At 36.0% G+C, this 26,833-nt stretch overlaps 1 protein-coding gene across 1 annotated transcript in view; it reads left to right on the forward strand.

Moving 5' to 3' along the window:
* Utx (Utx histone demethylase) overlaps nt 1–26,833 on the forward strand; it is a gene marked incomplete at its 3' end in the record, with an annotated part of 233,247 nt that overhangs the window by 147,586 nt on the left and 58,828 nt on the right. Inside the window, exons 10-12 of the mRNA XM_068285047.1 lie at nt 14,802–15,153; nt 19,641–20,332; nt 20,402–20,526. Of these exons, the coding sequence (XP_068141148.1) occupies nt 14,802–15,153; nt 19,641–20,332; nt 20,402–20,526 (1,169 nt within the window). The remainder of the gene's footprint in view (nt 1–14,801; nt 15,154–19,640; nt 20,333–20,401; nt 20,527–26,833) is intronic.

Here is a 26,833-nt window from a genome sequence, read left to right on the forward strand (position 1 = left end):
TATCTGATCCGAGGCTGATTGATGAAAATTTTCGGACCATTCCATTTTACTCTGACCACTGGTACTCTCTCTTTGCCTTTTAGTGGGTTGATTTACCACAGGGTTTTGATTCTGAGGTTGATTCTGAATCTGATAATTAAGGGGATTTTCTTGTCTGCCCTGATTAAGATTTTGTTGAAATTCTTCTCGAAGCTGTTGGTTATTTTGGGAATTGGTATGATTTGAATTATTGTATTGGTGGTTTTGCTTATAATAGTTCTGCCCTGAATGGTTTTGGTTTGATTTGTAATTCGAATTTCCTGAATTACTTTGATTGTTAGTTTTTGGTTTCTCTGTGGAGCTGTTTTCATATTGACCCTCTCTCTGGGCTACTTGTTTCAGATTAGACACTGTTGAAATATCAAAATATCAAATATTGGCGGCATCGCCTTCTAATTCTAACTTATTAATTATAACAAAAGACTTATGTTCTAAATCTTACGAAGGTTTCCTCCAAAGGAAGTATGGTATAGCCGTCGTAGTAACTCTTCATAAGGCGTTTGCACCTTATATTCGCTGATGAGGGCGGCCCGCAACTCGCTCCAATTGTTGGCGTGCGCTAGTTGTGATATCCGTTGTGCATCTCCAGTGAGCTGCATCTCTATAGTACCATACATCAAGCTATGTTGACGGATGTCCCTCGTCGGGTAGAGTTGTAGAATGTAGTCAACTCTCCGTATGAACGTGCTCAGGGTCAAAGCGTTACCATCGAAATTGGGCAACTGTCTAAGCATGCTAAGTGCTTGGTTCAGATGTGTTTCTGATAGTTCCAGTGTCATCTTTAATTAGAATATATTTAGAACTTCAAGATTCGATGTCGCGCTTTTGACTGCACGAAAGGTTCTTTTGCGGATAAAACGAAAAAAAATTTTTCGAGGGCTTTGGGCTTTAGTTGCTTACAGCTCCTTTACTTGTTTTTAGCACAAAAAGTCTTGATCACGGGCCAACCTTAGATTTGATATCTGTAGCGGTGGCTTGACACAAGTTTCGCACAATTTATTTAATGATACAAAAAAAGTTTTGCTTATAACGCAACCTTAGATTCGATATCCGTAACGGTCACTTATACACAAAGTTTTGCACGCACTAAGTTATTTCGTTTTATCCTACCGACTGCGCCAGTTATAAATCCGATTCTTTCATTGATTAAAAAAATTTGGATTGGTGAGACTCAAAAACGATCTTTATTGAAACAAAGCGTCTTAAGAACTAACTTATGATTATTCATACAGATATGATTAAAGTTCGGTTAAAAAGCTTTTGATATTAGTATTGGGAGCTTTTTATCTGGTGACAAGGGATCTGGATTTTGATTGGCTTATTGATTTTTGCTAACTAAGCGTTCTCACGCTTGGAAGATTTTTGGGGACATTTGTTTATAGGATTTTTGTTTAGTCTCGCTTGCAGTAAACATCCGCTGTTTTCTAGACTAAAGGGGGGATCAAGTTATGTGGGTGATTGGAGTGGGAAATTGAGTGGTGTGAGTGGATGGAGTGGCGGATATATTACTATATATATATTCTTGATAAGTACGATGAGACGAGATCAAATAGCCATGCCTGCCGTCCGTCTGGATCAGTGCAAACTCCTCCTAGACGGTAAGAGCTACGGAAATTTTACATGTAGGCTTGTATATACTGCACAGGTTGTATATCTCGGATTCAACCGGATCGGACCACTATATCATATAGCTCCCATACAAACGCCAAAGTCACGAACAGTGTCTTTTCTCAATAACTTCGTTATTTTCAGAGCTATTGTCGGGAAACTTTATAATATTAGAGAGTTTATTACGCCTAGATCAAGATCGGGTGACCATATCATTTAGCACCCATAGGAACGATCGGTCGAAAACAGTGACTTTTGTAAATAACTTTACTTTAAACATTTGTTAGTATATACATATGTACATATATATATATTTGTTAATGACTGTGCTGAATTTAATTAAGGTCGGGTGACTATATCATATAGCTCCCATAGGAACGATCGGTGAAAAACAGTGACTTTACTCAATATCTAAGTTATTTCCCATGCTAAGATTGTAGGCCATTCTTTCGCAAACATAAGCCTTTTTAGATAACTGTTAGATAAAACGTTCTTCCACATTGATGGCTAATAGGTAAGGAAAGAGTTACCAAAAAAGTTGCAAGGGTATACAAACTTTGACGCGGTCGAAGTTAGCCCCGGCCCTCTGGTTTTCCAATCTTTTAGCAGCCTTTCTTACCTTATAACTTCTAACCTTCTTTCCACTTCGCTCTCTACTTTACTTACAATAATTTGCTCGCAACCTAAAGAAACTTGACATCGAGCTCCAAGCCACGACCCTGTGCAATACTATCCCGCACCTTGACGGTATAACTACCACATTTAAAGTGCCTTAAATTGTCACACATCCAACAGTAAAGAAAGACTTCACTAGTCTTGCAAGGATTATTGCAATTATATTTGCACCAGACAGACATTATAAAATACAATTGATTAATCAAAAACTAAAGATTTAGAAATCAATATGTAAAAGCTAACAGCAATATGCAAATGGAAAGAATAGTGAAAAAGGGAATACATTTTGTATTAAAACACAAAACAACAAAAACTTGTCACAAACGCCAAATTAATAAACGCGAGCGCGATCAAAACAAAAAAAAAAAATTGAGAGAAACAACACAACACAAGCAAAAACAGATTGTTAAAAAAAATCCAAACAACATGTGCGTATTTAATGTTCTGATATTAAATCCGATTTAAATTGACTAAATAGAATATCCGAACAGATTTATATTTTGGGATCTAAGGTTTTATATAAAATTCGATCACATTGATTTCACAGCGATACTCCAACTGCTTCATCTACTTTTCGTATATACTTATAACTATATGATATAGTGGTGTGATCCTTGAGATTTTAATATTTGATCTGACCAAGATAATAAAAAGCATAAATAAATAAATTTCAACTTGATAGCTTCTAAATGGCTGAGTAAGACGGACATGGCAATATCGACTCAGCTTCTCATGTAGTATGAAGAGTAAAATCGATTTGTTTGTATATTATATATTTGTAAATAACTTCGTTACTTTTAACGCGATTGTTTTCAAACTAAACATTTGTTAGTGTATCGATAGGAACTATCGGTCGAAAACAGTGACTTTGATCAATATCTTCGTTATTTCCTATGATAACATTATACGCCGTTCTTTCGCGAACTTTAGCCTTTTTAGAAAAAACGTTTTTCCACTTTAATGGCTATAGGTAAGGAAAGAGTTACCAAAAAAGTTGCAAAGATATACAAACTTTGACGCGGTCGAAGTTGGCCTCGGTCATCTGGTTTTAGCTTTTACCTTTTCATAGCTTGGATAATTGTTGCAATTCTTTTTTATTCCCATTGATTTAATGTTAATATATTGTTGCTTCGAGAAGGAATTCTCAATAATAAAAAAAAATCAAAGAAGCTAACATCGGCTAAGCCGAAGTTTATATACCTTTGCAGTCCTTGGTAATAATAATTTTACATGTTCGAAATTTGTTTTCTGCAACTCAATTCATCAATATACAAACAAAACAATTTTACTCTCTATTTTACAATTTGTTCTTCTTCTTTCCTCATTCCCAAAGCAAAGCAACGCACGCATACACATACACTTTATGTAGCGTTGCGTCTGTGTGTGTGTATGCATGTACTCTGTTGATGACGAAAGACGTAGTAGACAGCAAGCAGCGCTGCCCGCAGAGCTGGGACTGTATTATTGACTGTAACTTGTGTTATATTTATCCGATCACATTCAAATTTTAGGATCTGGGGTTTTATATCCAATATTATCACATATGTAAATTTCATAGCATACTCGATTTTTATGAAAATGTTTCTTCTAGTTCTTCTAGAGCTATATGATATAGTGGTCCGATCCTGATGGTTTTCATACTTTATATTTGCCGGGTAATAAAAACCCCCGAAAAATTTCAGCCCGATAGCTCTTAAGACGGCTGAGTAAAACGCGTACGCACAGACAGACGGACAGACGGGCATGGCTATATCAACTCAGCTTCTCATGCTGATCAAGAATGTATATACTTTATGGGGTCGGAAACGTCTTCTTCTGTGCGTTACAAACATCTGATCAATTTTATAATACCCTCTGCAAGGGTATTATAATGCCTCATCTGCTGAGAGCAATACTGGTGGAAGATCTTCGGATGTAAAACCTTTTGGTTTTAATTTTGCTCTTAATATTTTTGATGTTTCCTTATCTCCCGACTTCTCTGCTGACATAGCGGCAGCATGCATTAGGCTTTCTTTTGAATTTTCTTTAGAAAGCTTCGAAGCCAATTTTCTTTTCAATCTAAATCTTCCTTCATAAGCTGCAATAGGACGTCCAATCTTTTTTGTGCAATTATTTTCCTTTTTGAAAAATTATATTTCAGTTGCCAGCCATCTTGCATTTTCCATTTTAAAGCGTTCAACATGTCTGTCACTTTTGGCTAGCAGATTTTTGACCTGCGAAGCGAAATTTTGTATTTTCTAGCACTGCGTCTTTTTCCCAGCCTCACTTCCAGCAAATCGCCTCGACGGATATTTTTTTTTTTTTTTTTTAATAGACGTAGTCGTACAAAGCTCAGTACGAACAAGTGGCCCATATGACACCAGGCCCGGGCCTGTTACGAATGACCCTATGTAAAGTTAATGTTACAACCTCTACTATATCGAGTGGTTCTAGATTTATTGAAATATTATGAATTTGCGCAAGTGTGCGCTCAAGTTGTTAATTTAATTGAAATTAAAATACAATTACACATACTATCACATTAACACTTTACGTAATCCGCCATAATCTTATTTGTTCTGCTCCACGAAACATAACTATTTTCAGGTTAGGTTCGATCAAAAACATGATTTATTAAATCTGCTAAATACAAAACAATACAACAACAAACACAGTTTTGGCACTTAAATCTACATTCTACATACCTTGATTAGTATTTTTCAGCATTAAAACCACAAATAGTTCGTAAACGAAAAACTATCAAACTTTGTTCATATGCTAGCAAAGTATCAACTGACTGATAGAGCTGCAAACGAAAATATAACAAAATAATTTTGTACTTTATGCCGGTAAGCTTAAGGAGCTTTCATCACTCCATAAAACTTGACGCCAAAACGATTGGGGCTTAGCAATATATTTTTTTGCCAAATGTGAGACGTTTCAGTTTGCTTCTGGCAGTAATCTGGGGAATATTTCTGGCAACATACGTTCCAAACTCTGCTTCCTTGAGGCGGCTACGAATTAACCTTTCGCTAATTATAATATCGGTCGTATCAGCGAGCTCCCGGGCAACTGTGCATCTCTAAAGGGTTTTCTCTAAATTTACGCAGAATATAACGATTCGCCGTCTCAGTTGTCTTGCGAGGTGTACCACCTCGAGGCAGGTTTTTGACGTGTTGGTGTGTTTTAAACTTGTTTATTTGATAATAAACAGCTTGGCGAGAAACATTGTATAAGTTACTGTTATTTTCTACAGAAATACCAGAGTTATATGTACTTCGACACAATTTCACACTTGACCATGTCACTTAATTCATTTGCTTTACCCACAATGTCGCAAAACAAATAAGACAATTGATTTTTTCTTTCATTGAACTAATTATTGAACAGTAATAACCACGTGTGATAATGGGTTACTCTTGAGCAGACTAATAAAGACTAAAAACTGAGAATATGAAAATACTTTTGTCCACCTCTTATCAGCTAACGAAAGACAATAAAGCAAAAATTAAGGAAATCCAAAGAGCAATTGAAGAAACAATTTTTCAATCTGCTTTATTATTAACTGTTGCATTGCTTATAAAGTAAGAACCGTTAACTACTTTCTTTAAAACAAATCGCTAAAGAGAGCAACAACTTTTGTTAAAATACTTATGCCTTCGACTGTATGTTGTGTCAAATCCAGCCCTGAAAGAATAATTATCTTATCTCAAATAACGAAGAAAGGATCATTACAATATATGTATAGAATTAAAAATTTTACCTATGATACTTCGAATGTCAATAAAAAACATGTAAATAAAAGTTAGTTCGATTGAAAAAAAAAAAAATGTAAGAAAGGAATGGTAGAAAGGGAGGTGGGGGTACATGTTAAACTAATAATTATGTTTTAAAGGAAGCTAGAGAAATCCTTTTCCTGTGCAGCAAATTTTGACTCTCAATTAGTTAGTCATCTTATGTTTTCGGCCTTCATTTGTTTTTTTAACACGTACTGCGGTCCAATTTTATTCTAGTGCTGAAATAGGCGTGTATATCGATCGATTTGCATCGACAAATGATATACATCATCTATGTATACACATAGATTCTATTCCATTTTGGAGGATTCACATAATTCGATGCATCAAAAAAATCAAAATAAGAAACCAATCAAGTTTGTCAAAATTTTAAGGGTCAGATTCGACGCAAAAACGAAGTTACAATATTTTATTAAATTTTCTTCCTAAATTTCTGGACACAACGCAATTGCATTTTCAGCCCTTAACCAATTTAAACACATTTAAATAGTATGTCTTTAACGTTATTATATAATCGGATATTACTCATAATCGGCGTACTCATAATCGGATATTATATAGCTTTCAAATAAAATTTAAATTTTATATATTTTTGAAGAGATAAAGCCACCAAATTTGGTGAGTAGATTGGTACCTACGGTAATAAGATTTACCACGCCCCCTTCCACTCCCACAATTTAAACAAACCAAATTTTTTACAAACTAGCTAGACATATTCAATTAAGTAGTACTAGTGTAAAATTTGTTTTTTTTTTATTTATTCAAGTTTACTTTCGTCTCCCGCTAATGGAAAAAAATATTTTTCTGAAAACTAACAAAGCTGAAGTCATCAAATTTGGTACATAGACAATTTTTTTTTTCACTTGGTGCATGGTATACCGAAATTGGCAAGCCAACTTACTTACTTCATTTGCAAAAGGGGTATATTAATTTTGGTCAGAAGTGTGCAACGCAAAGAAGGAAGCATCTCCGACCATATGAAGTATATATATTCTTGATCAGCACGACAAAACATCTCGGATTCAGCCTGGTCGGACTACTATATCGTATAGCTCTCATACAGTGACTTTTCTCAATAACTTTACTTTGTAAGCTATTGTCGTGAAATTGAATATTGGTGAGTTTATTACACTTATAAACAACTGTGCCAAATTTGATCGGGTGACTATATTGTAATATACATGTAAAGACGAGAACGGCACACTGCTCTCAGATTACCCCTATTTTGACGAGGCGTGCAACAGCTGAGAGTGAGTGAAGTTGGTACAAAACATCCAAATAACAAAAGTTGTACAGTTGTGAAAATTCCAGTAGTGTGCGGTAGCTTTTTTAAGAAAACGTTCTCGAACATTCGATCAGTCGGCGCCACGAAGTCGCGAAAAGCGAAATGTCGCCACCATTGCGCACACCAGCGATCGCCACCATTGCGCACAACAGAGCGATCGTTGAAAATAAGACCATGAACGAAACGTTTGGCCTAGCGAAAGAAGAATCGATAAAAAATAATATGGAAGTTAAAGAAGTTAGTGACGTATAAAAAAGTGATCCCAAAGATCTGGATATAAAGATGCAACAGGTAATACAAATGTTGCCTCTTACAATCGAAGCGGATGAGAGAAAGTATGCAGAAGTCAAAATAAACCCTGAGCATTTCGCAAAAGTTGTATGGGTGTTCGACGGTTACAACGTACCGGTAGAGAAATGGTTTGAGAACTTTGAGCAGAATGCCGAAGCTTACGAGCTCACAGACAAGTAGATGTGCAAGCAAGAAATAAAATGAGTGGTGCGGCACAGTTATATCTCGAGTCAAAAACAGAGTGATTTTCAGAGTTTGAGACAAATGCTGTATTGTGAGTTCGAGTCAAATTTGAGTAGCGCTGACCTACATCAACAGTTACGCGTTCGTAGAATGCACAGTGGTGAATCGTTTCACGAATATATGCTAAATATGAGATAAATTGCTAGTGCTGGAAAAATCGAAGTCGCGGCGGTTTTACTGTACATAGTTGATGGGCTTAATATTAAAAGCGAGTTCAAGTTCTCCATGTACAACTGTAAGTGGCTAAAAGAATTAAAAGAGCAATATGGTGTATTCGAGCATGTAAACAAATTTGTTAATTTTGACAAAAACAATCGTAAAATCACGTCTATTGCAAAAGTGGAAAACTTTAAAAAGTAAGAGTATTGTTTTAATTGCGGTTCTAGTGTAATGTAATAGTGTACTGTAATAGTGCGGATAGAAAATGTTTCAGTTCTAATGAGAGTGGACATATGTCAACTAATTGCCCCAGTAAGTTATCAGCTGTTCGTAAAATAAATATACAAAAACGGGTCAAGTCGATATCGCTGAATGGCGTAAACGTTGACGGTTTGATCGATACGGGCTCAGATGTCACTATTGTAAAGAACTCCTTTTTTAAATACTTGGGTAAGATTGATTTAAAAGAAAGATGCTTAATCCTCTGCGGCCTAGGCAAAAGCCAAACAAAAGCAAAAAGTTTTTTCGAGACAGAGGTCATCGTAGATAACCTAAAGTCGCAGTAAAAATTCTTGGTAGTTGAGAGCAACACTAAGGATTTGGGATACGCCTTCGTGGAGAAGCTTAGAGTATCGATCGATGAGCGTGGATATACATTTATGAGCCTGGCTGAATACACCAAATCGCAAGAAGAGTATGCTGACAATTGGTGCAATGTTTTTGACATCTCATGTAGTTATTCGGCTCCTCCGCAATATCAAAAGCAAGTCGAGGCGTTGATACAGGATAGCTATCAGCCGAATGATGCAGAGAAGGTACATTGTCCTATTGAGTTAAAAATTGTACCAGATGGCGCAATAATCCCATTTAGGTTACCCAGTCGTTTGTCAACACCAGAAGAGGAAGCGGTTAAAAATCAAGTTGATTAGTGGGAAGAAAACGGAAATGTGCGCAAATCCACTTCGAATGTTGCTAGCAAAGTTGTACTTGTAAAGAAGAAAGACAATACTTTGCGGGTTTGTGTAGACTACAGGAAGCTAAATAGCATGGTTTTGGAAGACTGCTTTCCAGTTCCTTTAATGGATGAAATGCTTGAGAGATTGGAGGCAGCAAGCTTTTATACGATTATGGATTTAGAAAATGGATTCTTCCATGTGCCCATAGAGGAATCTAGCAAATCATATACAGCGCTTGTTACTAGAGAAGGATTTTAAGAGTTTAATAGAGCGCCATTTGGATTTCGTAATTCTTCTGCTTCATTCATTCGTAACAAGAATACAATGCAATTATATATGGATGACATTATAGTATATGCTAAGTCAGCAAACGAGTGTCTAAACAAAACCAAATTGGTATTAAAATTGGTATTTAAATTAAAAATAAAATGGGGAAAGTTTTTTGCAAAAACGTATAAGTTGCGCAATAGAAATTGTATCTACAAGATTTCAATTTGAACGTGGAGCACCGATCAGCAGTAAAGATGCAGCACGTGGACTGTTTAAGCCGTTACCCGCAGTCGTGCTTAGTAGTAAAAGATGAAATAACAGCGCGTTTAAAGAAGGCACAGCAGACAGATGATCATATTATCGCAATTATAGAGGTACTAAAGCAGCAACAATGTAAGAACTTTTACATTAAAGGTGGTTTGCTATTCAAAGAAGTTGAAGGTAATGAGTTATTGGTAGTCCCAAAGCTTATGGATCGTGAGATAATACAACGATCGCATGAGGTTGAACACTTTTCGACGCGCAAGACAATGCACGCTATCCAACAACATTGTTTACCGCATTAGGAAAGTAAAGTATCAAGATTGATGATTTAGGACCCATGGACAGCACCTCCAAGCAGTACAAATTCATTTTGGCAATGGTAGATGGTTTTTCAAAATTTGTATGGTTGTTTCCAACGAAATCCACAGGTCAAGAAGAAGTAATTAAAAGGCTCAAAGAATGGGCAGACATATTTGGATTTCCCGAGAGGATCATAAACGACAGAGGGGTGGCCTTCCCATCAAACGCTTTTATAGAATTCCTTCAATCAAATGATGTACAGCATGTATTGTCAACCACAGGAGTAGCAATGGCCAAATCGAACGGGTTAATCGTTGTATTCGGTCCATTATCGGAAAAATGTCTGAAGAAGAGCCCGCTAAATGGTATAAGGGTGTTTTGAAAGTACAGAAGGAGATTACTTGAACGATGCATTCATCAACGAAAATGTGACAAACTTGGCAAGTCAGTTTTTGAGGCCCTATGAAGTAATCAAAGCTAAGCGCAACGGCGGGTATGATGTAAAGAAAGCGACCAATGGTGAGGGGCCAATGATGACAACTACGAGCGTGGACTATATGAGGCTTTGGCGATATGTTGCTGAGAACGACGACTTGCTGTCTTCTGAGTCAGAAGACGATTATCAGGAGGGCCGAGTGTAAAGACGAAATAGGCACACTACTCTCAGATTACCCCTATTATGATGAGGCGTGCAACAGCTGGAATGAGAGGCATCTACGCGAGAGAGTCGTGAGTCGAAGTGCAGACGTCGTACAGTTGGGCCTCTGCTCGGATAGCGTTGCAAAAATCTGTTTTTTCATGATCGCGTTGCCAAATTCGATAGGAAATACTTCAGAGATTATGAATCCAAAAAATTTTTAAAGTCGGTTGAGATTAATGGGTGCTAGAGGCGTCCATTTTTGAGACATTTTTAGTAAATAGGAAAAAGTTGTAATTTTAATAATTACTAAAATCGTTAATGAACTAGAAGCGATTAAAAAAATATATAAATATTGGCGTTTTTTAACTTTTTGTGGAATATAACTTACAAGTATCACCTAGTATCACTACCGGACTACACACACTAGGTAGGTGAATCTCTGAAAAGGAATTTACCGATTTCTTTAGAACACTCGGAGATCGCTTCATTGCAGCAGGGGACTATAACGCCAAACATACGCACTGGGGATCTCGCCTGGTAAATCCTAAAGGCAAGCAGTTGTACAACACAATAGTCAACCCTCTCAATAAGATGGATTGCGTCTCATCGGGTAGGCCTACTTATTGGCCCACAGATCCACAGAAAGTGCCTGACTTGATTGATTTCGCAGTAACCAAGAGGATTCCACGTAATCGGATCACTGTGGATACACTGCTAGATTTAACTTCCGATCACTCTCCAGTGCTATTCACACTTTTAACAAGACCTCAAGTACTTGATCGCCCATATAGGCTTACAAACAACAAAACAAATTTGCTTAAATTTAAAATGTACATGAGTGCCCATATTGAGTGTTCGCCGAAACTGGATGCTGCAGAGGGCATTGATATGTGCGTCTCTGCACTTGAGTCTATGATGGCAGCTGCAGCAAGAGTATCTACTCCACCTGCCTCTTCTTACACTAAACCTGTTGACAGGCCTACGAAACGGCGGATAGAACAATTAGTAACGGAAAAACGACGTCTAAGAAGAGAATGGCAGATTACTCGCTCACCAGCAGCAAAACTTCGCCTAAGGGATGCTAATCGCAACCTCTCCAAGGCGTTAAGACAAGAGGAAAGCTGGGCTCAAAGAAAATACATAGAAAAGCTCAGCCCAACCAGCACCAAACTTCCTCTGTGGAAAGCCCACCCAACTTTAAGCGCTCCTACAGAGACAGTTCCACCGATAAGGGGTCCAACCGGTGGATGGGCCCGAAGTGACGAAGAGAGGGCATCCGTATTTGCCACACATCTTAAAATGGTTTTCCAGCCAAATCCAATATCAAACTCATTTGTACTTCCCCCTTCGAGCACATTAACGGATAGTGAGTACTCGGAACTCCAATCGGATGAGATCACTGCAGTTATTAAAAACCACATAAAGCCAAAAAAAGCCCCTGGCCATGACCAAATCACACCGAAAATTATCCTAGAACTCCCTATTATCGCCATATAATACATCTGCAAACTGTTCAACGCTATAATAAGAATTGGCTACTTCCCAAGAACATGGAAAAGGTCCACTATCATCATGATTCCTAAAGTGGGAAAGGACAAAACCCAGCCATCATCCTATAGGCCAATTAGTTTGCTATCATGTCTTTCGAAGCTTTTTGAAAAGGTCCTGCAGATCCGACTAAACTCATTTCTGGCATCGGAGAACACAGTAGCAGAACACAGTACTTTCAGTAGCCTACATTGGATCATCAATGCTCGGTCCCCTCTACGTCTGGAATATAAAGTCCTCCTATACAACTCCGTACTGAAACCCATCTGGACTTACGGAGCCGTACTATGGGGGAAGGCAAGTACCAGCAATGTCGATATTATACAAAGCCTACATTGGATCATCAATGCTCGGTCCCCTCTACGTCTGGAATATAAAGTCCTCCTATACAACTCCGTACTGAAACCCATCTGGACTTACGGAGCCGTACTATGGGGGAAGGCAAGTACCAGCAATGTCGATATTATACAAAGATCGCAGTCGAAAATTTTAAGATCAATCACGGGGTCCCCGTGGTATATACGGAACGACAACATTCAAAATGATCTAAATATACCTAGCGTAAAATCTGAAATAGGTAGTCAACAACTAAAGTATTCTGCGAAACTGGATGCACACCCAAATATTCTTGCCAATTCCCTTACGCGAAGTAATAATAGAACTCGTCTTAAAAGAAATGACAGACCAACCCAATATCAAGAGATTCGGGCCGCCTCCAATATCCCCAGGATTTATCTTAAGTACTAGATTAAGAAAAATATCTCAAACTTGTTGTTAGGCTCTAATTTAAGAGTAGATTCAACAAATATATATTAAAAGTTAAAAAAAAAAAAAAAGATGTATGTATATGATCCCAATATGCGGAGACCTGCGACACCGATGCGTAAGCCATAAAACTATGGAAACCTCGCCTAAAAAATACGCTGCAGGTATAAGGAAGAAGAAGAGCGCATGCGTATTGTCCTGTAGCTTCTTTGTTTTTAAATGATTTAATTGCTTAATGCTGCTTTGCAAATACTACCTGTTTATACATATATACGCCTTTCTACACTGTTAAATTGCTTGCCTGACAAGGCAGGTAAATGTTATTTAAGTTGACTGAATAGTATTTGGCAATATAATTCAATTCAAGACAGTTTTATTTATTAGTGCAAAAATGTTGAAAGTTTTCCACGAGTGTGAAAACTTAAATGGGATTGCTGAAGGAGATGGGCGTTTCATTATAACAGGTGTTAGTCAAGAGATCATAAAAAGTTTGGCTGTTATCTTGAATGTTATAAATTGCAAGGAAATGGTAAATGGTGAAAAATTTTCCGAACAGACTTCAAGGACTACTCAACTTTTGACTGAATTGTATCCGCACATAAAACTTACCCCAACGGTACATAGGATTTTGGCTCACGGAAAGGATTTAATAGAATATCAGTGTTAACCAATTGGAGAGCTATCCGAAGAAGCACAGGAATGTAAAAACAAGGACTACAAAAGGTTCAGATATACTAATACATTAAAAACTTCTCGTGTTAGACAAAATGAAGACCTTTTTAACATGCTAGCAGCCTCTTCTCTAAGTGGGTCACACTTATTGCATCACGTGCGATACGTGCGATCACGAAATTTGGAAAATAGCAACTATAGTCCCGAAATGTTGAGTTTATAAGATATTGATATAAATATTAAAAATTATTTTGAAGAAAATCAGCCATCAAACCATAAAATTTTCAAAATTAACCTAAAAAAAAAAAAAAAAATTTTTCTTTCTTTTTGTAATTATGTTAGAAAATCAAAATAAAACATTAAGAAATGCTACATAGTCATTTGAAATAATTATAAATTCTGTTTGTGATTGAAAAAAACATGTTTTGCTCCATTTTTAAAGAAAAAACAAGCTTGGAAATATTTTCTGACTTTGACCTTAAATATAACAGCACTACGAACACCCAGCACTTTTGGCAAACATCATTTTGAAGCTTAAGGTATTCTTTATCATAAGCTTTTTAAATTTTTAAAATTGCTTGTCGGAAAAGAAGCTATGATTTTTGCAATATAAAATGCCAAAAGACCCCACTGTGCGTCGTCGAGAACGGGCAATAAAGAGGTTACAAGAGCGTTCGGTATGATAAAGCTTTCACTGAATGGTGCGGTACACCACATAGGCATATTAAATTTATCCATAAGTACACACACGCGCAGTGTAGGTCATTAACATATTCATTGCAAAACGGCCAGTTATGTTGGCCTGCACACGGCCCCACTGCATAAGCTAAGATTGCAATGTAAGCATAACCTTGGCCTATATAAATGCCCGAACTTATTAATAAAGAACGAATTAGCCTGACAATTGCCTAAGTAACAAGTTATCGCCTTTTTAACAGTATCATATTGCTCCCATAGGAACAATCGGTGGAAAACTGTCACTCTGATCAATAACTTCGTTTTTCCCATGTATGCTTTTCTTTCGCAAACATTAGACTTTACAGAAAAACGTTTTTCCACTTTGAATATCATAGGTAAGAAAAGAGTAACAAAAAACTTGCAAGGGTATACAATCTTTGACGCTGTCGAAGTTAGCCCCGGCCTTCTGGTTTTTATATACAATCTATTCTAATGGACAATAAGCAAATATCAAATGTAAGAAAAAAAAAAAAAAAAAACAAATAAATATAACAAAAACAATAATTATTGAATGAACTTAGGGGAATATAATTATATGAACCCCATACTAATTAATTGCTAATTCTTTACAGGGACCACCTCCACCATACCCGCATAATTACGCTAATCCAAGCCCATTGCCTGCAAAACGGGATAAATGGGACAATATTGAAGAAAATCGATTAGTTCAAGGCTTCCCGATTGCAAATGCATTTAAAGATCCGCAGGACCAAATCATTCAGAATTTAAATTTACAACAACACCCCGTACAATCAAACAAATTATCGTCTTACCCAATTAACTTACAAGAAAAGAAAGTAATAGGGGATAGTTATACTTCACAATCGTACATTTCAAAAATAAAACAGGCTATAAGTGTAAATGAAGAATATGATGCCAAAAACATAACACAAATGTTTGGCAAATATACTCAGAATTCATTAGGTATGTATGCTTTCTTTTCTATTATGCCATAGTAATATCCAGTGCCTAGTATGAAAAAAAAAATATATAGATAAAAAATATATTCGTTATCCACAATCTTTTTCATCATGCCCGACGGAACTACCTTTCAGTATTGCTTCATCGGGGAGAAAGTCCACCTACCTAGGTCTCCACTGAGCCGCCGACTAGGTTCAGTGCCTAGTATGAGTGAATACATATTTGTTAAGTTGAATTTTAAATTTTACAGGCATTTACTATCATATAAAATATAAATTACTTTTATCAATTATTGCCATGTTATTTGAATATGCAGGAAATTTGATCAAAATTTTATAAAATTAAAAACAAAATTATTTCAGAAAAAAACATTGCCGTTTTTAACACTGAGGAAAATATTATGAAAACTATTTTTGTTAGTCTCTTTTTAAATATATTTGACGAACCTCTATTACGAGATCAGTTTTTATAAAGCTTATTTATTTTTTTATTATCGATTTTGAACTTATACATTTAAAACACTTTAGTTTCTACAGTCATTTGAGTTCAACTTGACAAAATGTATCCACTCGTGATCGCCGCTGTATAATACCGTGCAACAAAATGTAGTACATCTATTAAATAACAAAACGCTATTTTTGTTTTTCGAAGTTACTTTTTATACCCTTGCAAAAAGAGTATATTCATTTTGGTCAGAAGTGTGCACCGCATAGAAGGAAGCCATTTCGACCATATAAACTAAATATATTCTTGATCATAAGACGAGTTCAAAAAGCCATGTCCGTCCGTCTGGGTCAGCGCGATTTCCTTCTAGACCGTAAAAGCTACAGAGTTGAAATTTTGAATGTAGGCTTGTTTATACTGCACAGTTTGTATATCTGGGATTCAGTTCCCATACAAACGGCAAAGTCACGAGCAGTGGCTTTTCTCAATAACTTAGTTGTTTTCTGAGCTGTTGTCGTGAAATTTTATTACACCTATAAACGACGTTGCCAAATTTGAGGAAATCTAATGACTCTATATTACATAGCTCTTATAGAAACGATTGTTGGTAAATATCACAGTTTAACATAGCTATTAATGAACGTGCCAAATTTGATTAAGAGCGAGTGACTATGTTATATAGCTCCCTCTGAAACTATCGGGGGAAAAATGTGACTTTGACCCATAACTTCGTTACTGGCTATGCTAATGTAGGCCGTTCTTTTGCAAGCATTCTTTTTTTTAAATAACACTTTTTTTCTTGTTGACGGCTATAAATAATAAGTTACAAAAAACTGGCAAGGCTATACAATCTTTCGTTTCTTGTAACTTTTAAATAAAATAATTTTTAATTTTTAAAGTAAGGCATTTGTATGAACAAATGTTCAATAAAGAAAGCTGCATTTAAATTTTGATGATTAAGGTTAATAGGACGCAGTATGTCTTTCGGCAAAACCAACTTTGCGGCGACTTAGCAACAAGATACAATAAATTAGTAGATCAGCTTTATAAATCGTTACGAATGTAGAGAAACATAGATACGCACACTTTACAGCCTTACCTTCTCTATGGATAACCAAAGATACACAAAACAGACATTCCTCTTTGACAAATTTGTTGTTTGAATAACTCACAGTCTTATCATCTGTGTAAATGCTTAACAAAATGTTAAAAAACCTGAAAAAGGTTATGCGTCCTTCTATAAAAGTAATATACATACCAAGTCAATAGCACGCTTTTATTAACATTTGGTTTCTTTTGATGTGGTGTCGTTGTTTCCTAGGGTCCCCACTGAAATGAAATTGAGTCCTACACAAAAATACCAAAGTAGTTGTCTATAGACATTGTGAATTTTCGCATAACGGAAAACCGTTATTTTAGATATAAAAACAAGAATTATACTCATCTTTTAGAAATACCAATGGGATCTTCGGCATCACCCACATATATTCCATTATAATGAACAATATTTGACTACTGTGAAAATACTGTACTTTAATACCAAACTATTAAGCAAATAAGTAGCTGACATATTCCTAATAGTGAGTCTTTCTTTTTCTATAGCCGTAAACGAAAAAAAGGTTATATATAAAAAGTCTAATGTTCGCCAGAGCAGTATCGTAGCAATCGGGCGCATGTAGAATGCTCTTTTATCGTTTGTTTATATGACAGCTATACAATTTAGTTACCCGATTTTGAACAATTTTGGCAGAGTCATTAACGAGCATAAAAAACCAACATTAATTAATATGCATACAAAAATTAACAAACTTGAATTTGAATGAAAATCGCGTCAAAGTAACGAAGTAATTGATAAAAACACTGTCTTGCTCCTATCGGTTCTATGGCCTTGTCCCACGCCACGATCCCTTTGTTTATAACAACTCTGGACTCTCTCCCAGCGCCCCTGGTACCAATTTCATCCAAATTGTTGAGGAGGATTGGTTGACGAGTTTTATATCCTAAGAAATATTTCATATCAAATTAACCTAAAACTAATAACGAATTTTACTCACGCTTTTTTCTCCACGGCTCGATATCAAGTCATCGCTTTTGTACACTATTACAACACTGTGTCTTACAACACTAATAAATCATATGCTCTTATGGCTAAATTATATGTAGCCTAACACTACCAAATGAAATTTCAATTTAAATTCTAACAGCTTTCGGCATTTCTTCACAACTCTTTCTATGACCCTTTATGATATAGCCACCCGAGCAACCCATTTATCACAGTCATTAATAGCTATGTTAAACGGTGAAATTGTGACATTTGAGGATCTATATGATATAGTGGTCCGATCCGACTAAATCCGATATATACAACCCGTGCAGTATAAACAAGCCTACATGCATAATTTCAACTCTGTAGCTCCAAAGGTCAACTCGGTGAACTCGTCTCGTCATGCTGATCAAGAATATATGTACATACTTTATATGGTCGGAAATACTTTCTTCTATGCGTTGCACAATACACCAAAATTAATATACCCTTTTTGCAAGGGTGTAAAAATTAAATTGTAGGCCCCAGAAATGGCCAAACCACTCCATGAATATAAAATATGTATGAGAAAGCGGCTACAAAACTCCTCAACACTCATATGTACAATAAAATTGCAACAATAAATATGATGTAAATATCAATAAATACGAAAGCAGAATTATATTTGTCCTAAAATTTTACGTATGTATACTCGTATAGTATGTACAGTGATCAAGTTTATTTTAATTTTGTTCCACGCCTACTTTCGTCCCCAAATTGGATAAAACTGATTTACTCAAACACAAGACACCAAATTTTGATACAAAATAACAAACAATCAAACGAACCGCCTCGACAAATTAAATAAAACTAATTTTCTCAAAGACTACTAACCTAAAGTCACCACATTTCGTATTTAGACTTGTTTAGTATGTGCGCAGATTATAATTATTTAAAATTGCCTCACAGTCAGCACACTTATTAGCTTTACTAATTTCCACCAAAATACCAAATTTTTATTAAAATCGGACAAGATACTGGCTATTACTAGAAAGCTCGTGTGGTGGTAAGGGTGAGCGAAATATCAATTGCTGTGAGGCATGTAAAAAGAATTAAAAAAGCATACTGGTACATGGTATACCGAAGGCGGTGAGAGAACCTACTTCATTTTAAAAATGATCAAAATACCCAGTGCTATATTAAAAATATCAAAGAAGCTAACTTCGGCGTATACCCTTGCAATCCTTGGCAATAACATTTTTACTTTTTTTCTTTTCTTTCCCTGCAATTCAATTCTTCAATACATAAACAAAACATTATTACTCTTTTTACCACAATTTGTTTTTCTTCTTTTCTCATTCTCTAAGCAAAGCAACGCACGCATACACATACAGTTCATGTAGCGTTGCGTCTGGGTGTGTATGCATGTGCTCTGTTGATGACGTATGACGTAGTAGGCAGCAAGCAGCGCTGCCGGCAGCAGAGCAGATTTATATTGACTGGGGTCTCATTTTTTATTTCCCTTACTATCACATCAGCAGTTTCATGGGGATACTTTAATTTTTATGAAATTTTTTTGGAAATGGTTCTTCTAGAGCTATATGTTATAGTGGTCCGATCATAATAATTTTCATACTTGATCTGCTCAGATAATAAAAATAAAATAATAAAAACAAACAAAATTTCAGCCCGATAGCTCATAAGATAGCTGAGTAAAACGGACATGGCTGTATCGACTCAGCTTCTCATGCCGATCAAGAACATATATACTTTATGGGGTCGGAAACGTCTCCTTCTGTGCGTTACAAACATCTGACCAATTTTATAATACCCTCTGCAAGGGTTTAAAAAAAACTTCAAAATGGAAAATTTCAAGCAAAACGAGCTAACTTTGAAAAACCCAAATAGGGTTTTGCTATTCAATAGATGTACGTTCAGAAAAAAAGGTCCCGTACGTTTTGATTTTTGTTTGTCGCACAGTGTAATATATTATTCTAAACTTTTTATTTTTATTTAATTCAAGATACCTTGGATACTTTTACGGATGACATTTTAAGCTCTTGCGAAAAAGGAGAAATAGTTAATTCGTCAAAAAAAATGTCAAATGAAATTAAAGTCGAAGCTATTAATACTCCACTTTTTTGTTGTAATGAAACAAATTGTAAGCCTAACGAAGTTAAAAAGGATTTAGAACTTGGTATATTCACTGCCAAATCGGACTTATCACCTGCGTTTAAAACAAATATGGATTCAAATCAACTGTTATCGGCTGTCAAGGATTTGACTATTGACGAGCCGCCGGTTAGTTACACCATTCTTAATTCAAATTCTCCCCCACCTTTTCCACCGGATTGCCCTCCACAAAAATTATCGAGAGACCAACTATTACCACCAACACCTTCGGTTCATTTGGAAAACAAAAAAAATGCATTCAGCCCACAATTACAGGAGTTTTGTTTAAAACATCCAATAGCGGTTGTGCGGGGATTGGCAGGTGCTTTAAAACTTGATTTGGGACTCTTCTCAACAAAAACATTAGTCGAGGCCAACCCTGATCACAGTGTTGAAGTCAGAACTCAAGTACATCAGTCACCAGATGAAAATTGGGACTTATCGCAGGCAAAACGAGTTTGGGCTTGCATATCCCATCGATCACATACAACGATTGCAAAATATGCGCAATATCAAGCTTCGAGTTTTCAAGACAGTCTAAAGGTGCAAATTTAAATGTCTATTATTAATTTATTGATCATAATACATAATTTAAAATATATTTTTTTACAGGAGGAAGGAGATAAAGGGTTTGCTGGTTCACAAGTTTTGTCAGACTCTGATTCTAAAGATTCAATTTCCAATTCTAGCATAAGCTTAAAACGAAAAAGATCCAGGACCAGCAGTAAAATGTTAAGGTAAAGAAAATTTTTTAAATAAGTTATTTTAAACATTTTTTTTGTCTATTTTAAAGAAGATATCATTCTTCTCTTTCTTATGTTGCACTAATAAAGTATTAATTTTATGAGAGTAAAACTTCATAAATTGTACAAAACACTTTAATTTTAAAATTAAGATACACCGCCTGAAAGGATTATTATAACTATAATCATATGAGTACGGCAAGTAAGTCAAGTCGTTTTGCCGAATTCGGTATACGATACATGGTACAGGTGAAATAACTTTTTCAATTATAGTAGTGTTGTTTTTAAGAAAATCCCTTTTGTTCATATGGCGGCGACAGAAGGGGACGTGGTAAAAATTTAAAATAAACTAGATTTGCTGATACATGTGCGCCAACCTTTAAACACCTATAGAAACCATAAAATACAACGGTGCGTTTTGGATTTCTTTGAATTCGATTTTGTCACGCGAATTTAAAAACCCTGGGTATCGGCCGTGCCTGTTTATACCCTGCAATTATTTTCGTTTATACCCTGCAATTATTTTCGTTTATACCCTGCAATTATTTTCGTTACCGACATCGCGATGCGAAACTCCAAGTGGAAAAATATTTTAAATTTCGAGGTGCCTCAAAAAATATGCTATCTCGCTTATTTTATGGAGTTTATGGACAGCCTAGTAAAACACAGAACAAAATTCACTAATTCTGGAACAGGTTTCCCTTAGGATTATTCAAAATCAATTGGTCTACATCCAAAAAAAACCCTTTTTCTATATGGTACAATATACCGTGTATAAAATAACAGGTCGTGAATTTAGTTTGTTAAGGGCGGTCTTCGGTATTGTAGGCTTCGCCAACTTTTTTCGCTTCATTTAGTTGGCAATGTAATTCCCAACTAGTTTTAGCGTTGAAGACATGGTATGGCTATTACAGTTTTGGAGTTCTTTAGCAAAGTCTGCTGATGATAGAACTTGGTAGTTCTTGAAATAGCTATACAGACAACCTGCTCACCTTTTTGTGTGTTGCCTTGGAAATAATCTTCTTTTGTAAGATTGACCTCGAGATGGGTTAATTTCGATTTAAATTTCAATAGGTCGTAATCTCTAATCAGATAACACTAACGGAAGACACGACGTTACTTTTGAATTTTATTCCAAAAAAAAACCTTTTTTCTATATGGTACAATATACCGTGTATAAAATAACAAGCCGTGAATTTAGTTTGTTAAGGGCGAAGCTCTTACACTAATTTTTCATAGCGCCTAAGGGTATGCACAAAAGGTGGTCTTCGGTATTGTAGGCTTCGCCAACTTTTTTCGCTTCATTTAGTTGGCAATGTAATTCCCAACTAGTTTTAGCGTTGAAGACATGGTATGGCTATTGCAATTCTGGAGTTCTTTAGCAAAGTCTGCTGATGATAGAACTAGGTAGTTCTTGAAACAGCTATACAGACAACCTGCTCACCTTTTTGTGTGTTACCTTTGAAATAATCTTCTTTTGTAAGATTAACCTCGAGCCGGCTAAGTTCGATTTAAATTTCAATAGGTCGTAATCTCTAACCAGGTAAATGTTAAACTATTTGCTACGGAATGTTTAAATAAAAGAAAACTTCAGACTGGCCGTAATGATAGGAAGACAAAGCAACATGTTGCTATTGTGTGTCCCCAGATTATTCGGGAATATAACGCACATATGGGCGGCGTCGATCTCATGCAACAAATGCTTATATATTTCATAGGCGAATCCAAAAACAAAGCGCTATCAGTGACAAATTGATGAAACTTTCCGATTTTTTCCCAATCAAAAATTAATGCAGACTCCACGGGCACGATTATCAATGCTTAGGCCTAAACTTCCAAAAAAGCGGAATTACGTTTTGACCAGCTCAACTCCCTTCCATACGATTTTAATCGATTTAAATAATTTTATTAAAAATTTATATTCAAGACTTTTTTACGCTCAGATGCCCAAGAGTGTCAAACAATAAATTTAAGATTTTTTTGAGTTTATTTTAGAGTTCAGAAGCCTTATTTTAATTTAAACATTTTTTCTAATTTCAGAAATGGAGATAGTTTTTATAAAAGACAAAAAGTCAGAACAGATTATGAATTTGCATTTACTTGTTTAAAATTAAAGTGTGGCTTCGTGAATTGCTTTTAGTTATGTAGATGGTGTTACCTTAATAAGTGCAGTGGAATATTTCTCAAGTAATTTTATTAACTTATTTTTATCAGATTCACGCAACTCTTATCAAGATTGGTAAGATCAACTGGATTCACATCTACTGAAAAAATATTTAAAGATTTGGATTTCACGAGTTTGATGATATATTAACATAAGGTCCATGATTAATAATTTCACGGCCAATAATAATGTCAGCTTTTAAATATTTATCTTCAACAACTGTTGATTTTTTGCGACCTAAGTTCGCCAAACAGTGACTTTTGTCAATAACTTCGTTACTTTCGACACGATTGCTTTCAAATTAAACAATTTTGTCAATTTTATATATCTTTTATTTCTCGGTGGAAAACAGTGCCTCTGATTAATAACTTCCACCGGAATCAAACAAAATTGCGTAGATCTCGGTCTTCTGATGAAACAACCCCTTTTTGTTTGTTGATCCATCTTTTGAAAATTGATTTGCAAGGTGTCCGGGCTGGCCACACTTAAAACAGGTAACTGTCGGCTTATCCCGCTGAGGTGGCGCATTGGCTTGTTGTATTTTCTTTCTGCACTCGGCAATTTTGTGTCTTGGTTTCCCACAGAAATGACACACTATTGTTATTTTTCTCTTCTTGATGTCAGGTCCAGAATTATCATCACGGTCAACATTTCGGTGCTTTTGAAATGTGAATGCACCAAGTTCAGATTGTAGTTCACTCCTAGTTTGTAACATCGATGTAAAGACTATTCGTTGCACACGGTTGTCCACATTTGCCAGTTTGCGGTTAAAGTTGTCACCAAACAACTAGCTTAAACAGCGAGGCATTCGCCGTTAGTTGGGCGGCTGCTAAGCAAATTTGAAAACATTGCTGACGACGTCTCGTTGTGTAGGAATAATTTTTTGATATAAAATGGTTTGGAAATAAAATTTGAGTTAACCATTGTAAAGCACTGCTCACCATAGCCTCACTTCTATGGGCTGCTCCGTGATTATGATGCCTGCGGTAATGCACCATTTAAAGGCGTCAGCGTCTGCATTAAAAAAAACTATTTAAATCCTATAGTGACTAATTAGTTTTTTTAATTTCTATCAACCTACCAAATTTTAATAAAATTGTTGTTGAGTTTGGCGCTAAGTTCGATGTTTTAGCATGCCCACAAGAAAACACTTATACTTTCAAGAGATACTTAATTTATTTCTGCCACGTGTGTTTCGTATGTTAATAGTGGGCTGAGTTGAAAATTAATCGCTTTCATGATTGTGACCAAACTGTCTTCCGCTGCTTAGTAACAAGCATAGAACCTAACATGTAAGCTTAAAGCGCGAAATGCAACAGTTCATTTCCCAGCACGTAGGTTGGCGCTTAACTATAAGTATGAAAATGAAAGATAGGTAAACCATTGGTGTCGGCAACAATTAGACTTGAAGCAAAATATACCCAAAAATGTGTTTACTAGGTGGTGCAGAGTGCTCGTGTGTTTGTGAGATAACGTAATATAAAGTTTTATGATTCATTGTAATAAATTTAATATGTCAATTTCGTCTTTGACATCTATAATATTTTTTCACTTGGTGTATGGTAACATACCATAAAGCATTCCGATTTTCTGTAAGGTATGGCCCGTTTCACTGCGTTGAATGGTAACATACCGTAGTCGGCGGGACGACTTACTTCACCTCTGGCTTTATTTAATGCACTGCCTACTATAATAAAGGGGTTGTGGCTTCTAGCAAATTCCTCATGATTAGTGATACGTGCTGCGGGACAAGTTATTTCCGCCATGGAGTCTGTATGACTCACTAAATAACTTTGCTTCCTTTTTACGGCCTCTGGTTTTATGCCGCATCTTGGGCACCAATTACTTCTGTCTTCTTGGCTGTTACATTTTGCAGACACATGGCCGGATTCGAGGCATTTGACGCATCTTAAGAGTGCATTCATTATTTCTCATCCGCACTCAGAGTAATTATCTTCATTACATGGGTATATGATGAATTGGTAGCAACCAACCAAAATAACGTCTGGCCAGTGCCTTGGGAGATCCTGCTTCTCTGTCTTTTCTGCTGACTTCCTTGTACGTGGCTTTGTTAGATATCATATCGCATCTTAATACCTCCTTGTCAAGGCCATCGATGTCGATTTTGATTTCCTCCCTTAGTGGTTTACCCCAGAATTTGCTTCCCAGCACCTATATTCTAGTTCATGGGCTTTTTTATCTCGAGCAAAGGTCTCATTTTGCGATGCGTCTTATCTTCCTCATATTCGCAGCAATTGTCTTAACGATCGTGTCCACGGAAAGACGTTAGTATTTATTGATTTAAGTTAATAAATGTATTTATTCATATACAGTGGCGAGCACATACGGATACATGTTTCGATACTGTGTTTTTTGTGCCTGAAAACCCAGAATAATGCATTAATCGATTTCAAATTTAAAAAAAAAAAAAAAAATTTTATTCATTATCCCCTCCTTAGCTCGAATAATCCAGAGAAAACTTAAAAATGAGCAAGCATACACTTTTATCAATGCGTCTGCATCAATTTTTCCATTCCGCTTGGAGTCGACTCTAAAGCTCGTACATTGTCCTTGGCGGAGTATCGTAACGCGACCGTTGCTTCTTTAGCAGGGATCTAGTCTTTAGCCGGCCACTGCATCTTCAGAAAATTTTGATTTTCGACCCATTCCGCACACATTAACGTGTGTGTAGCTACAAAGAAAATAAGAACAAACTGTCTAATTTTTGTTTCTATTAGTTAGTATTCTATTACTAACAATTAAAAGGTCTCAAAAATCGAATCCAAAATTTGGAATCGATCAATGCATTATTCTGGGTTTTACAGCCACTCAAAGTCACAGTATCGAAACATGTATCCGCATGTGCTCGCCACTGTATATGTATAAATAGGCACTAGCACATAAACCAGTGACTAATAGTTTTCGCAACCAACACATAAATTGGGTGGACTTCGGAGCGAGAATACAAAGGTAAAGATGGGGGCCAATGACAGCGATGCACACCCGATGTAGCTACAATTGGTTGATCATATGATCTTACTAAGAATTATGCATCTCTTTTGTATTAAATCTTAAGATCTTACAAGTGCATAGTTTGACATAGTTTTATGGCAGCAAAAAACGTTTTTATTGATAATAGCTAACCATAGCAGCGTAATTAACTAGGGGTTATTCCTAACTGACCATATTAAGTCTATTTATGACTATGAACAATTGATTTCTATAATCGGGTTTTATACTACATATGTTTTACTAAATTTTAATACACGTTTCCGTTGTTCTATATTATGATTGTCTTATTGTTATATTATTTTATATAAGCTAAACACCAACATATTCACGGACGTTGAACACTTGTTTGACGTTATGCAAAGTTGACTTCAATAACTGTCATCTGGGTAATTACCGTGATGCCTTTACCGCATTCTCCTGGACCTTGGTTATTTCATCTGCTGTTCTGTTTGTTTGATATTTATCGTGGATTACAGATGTCTGGTTTTTTAAGGATGCCTACAAGGATATTTAATGTCATTTCTAAAAATGGAAAGCAAATTTTAATTGTTCATAAAAAAAAAAAATTGTTAACTGTTAACATTTGTAGTGAAAAAACGCATTTATTAAAAGTGGCGTTATAATTATGAAACAAGCTCAAAATCAAATTTGCGTAAATAGAAAAGTACCGTTATTCCTATTGATCCCAAAGTTGTTGTATGTTGTTGTTGTGCCCCAACCAGTATTTCGGTAGAACATTGTAACATCGAGAATTGTACCGTTAGACCAATATTTGAAATATATGGGTGGCGTTAGAATTGTGAAACGTACCTTATGTGAAGGAGATCATTTCCTGTTCGCACTCCGAGTTAACATGCTCGAAGTGTCTCAGCAATGCGTTGCATGCTTCCGGAACCTTCATTAACACGCATATTTCTCCAACCTTTACTACTTCGTCTAAAAAGGTCTTCAGGTCGCCCAATATGGTTCGAGATCGTAGAATGCCACAATAGTCCAGTCAGACGTTGCCATCCTTCCTGTGGCAATACTTTCATAGTATATGCCTGGTTTGGAGTTGAATCGAGCTATGTTAGTCCTTTGAGCAAATGCTATAGGAAGAAACAACATCATGAGGCAGATCGTCAT

The sequence above is a fragment of the Drosophila tropicalis genome, unplaced genomic scaffold, assembly GCF_018151085.1.
Source record: "Drosophila tropicalis isolate 14030-0801.00 unplaced genomic scaffold, ASM1815108v1 contig_109, whole genome shotgun sequence".
Taxonomy (NCBI): Eukaryota; Metazoa; Arthropoda; class Insecta; order Diptera; family Drosophilidae; genus Drosophila; species Drosophila tropicalis.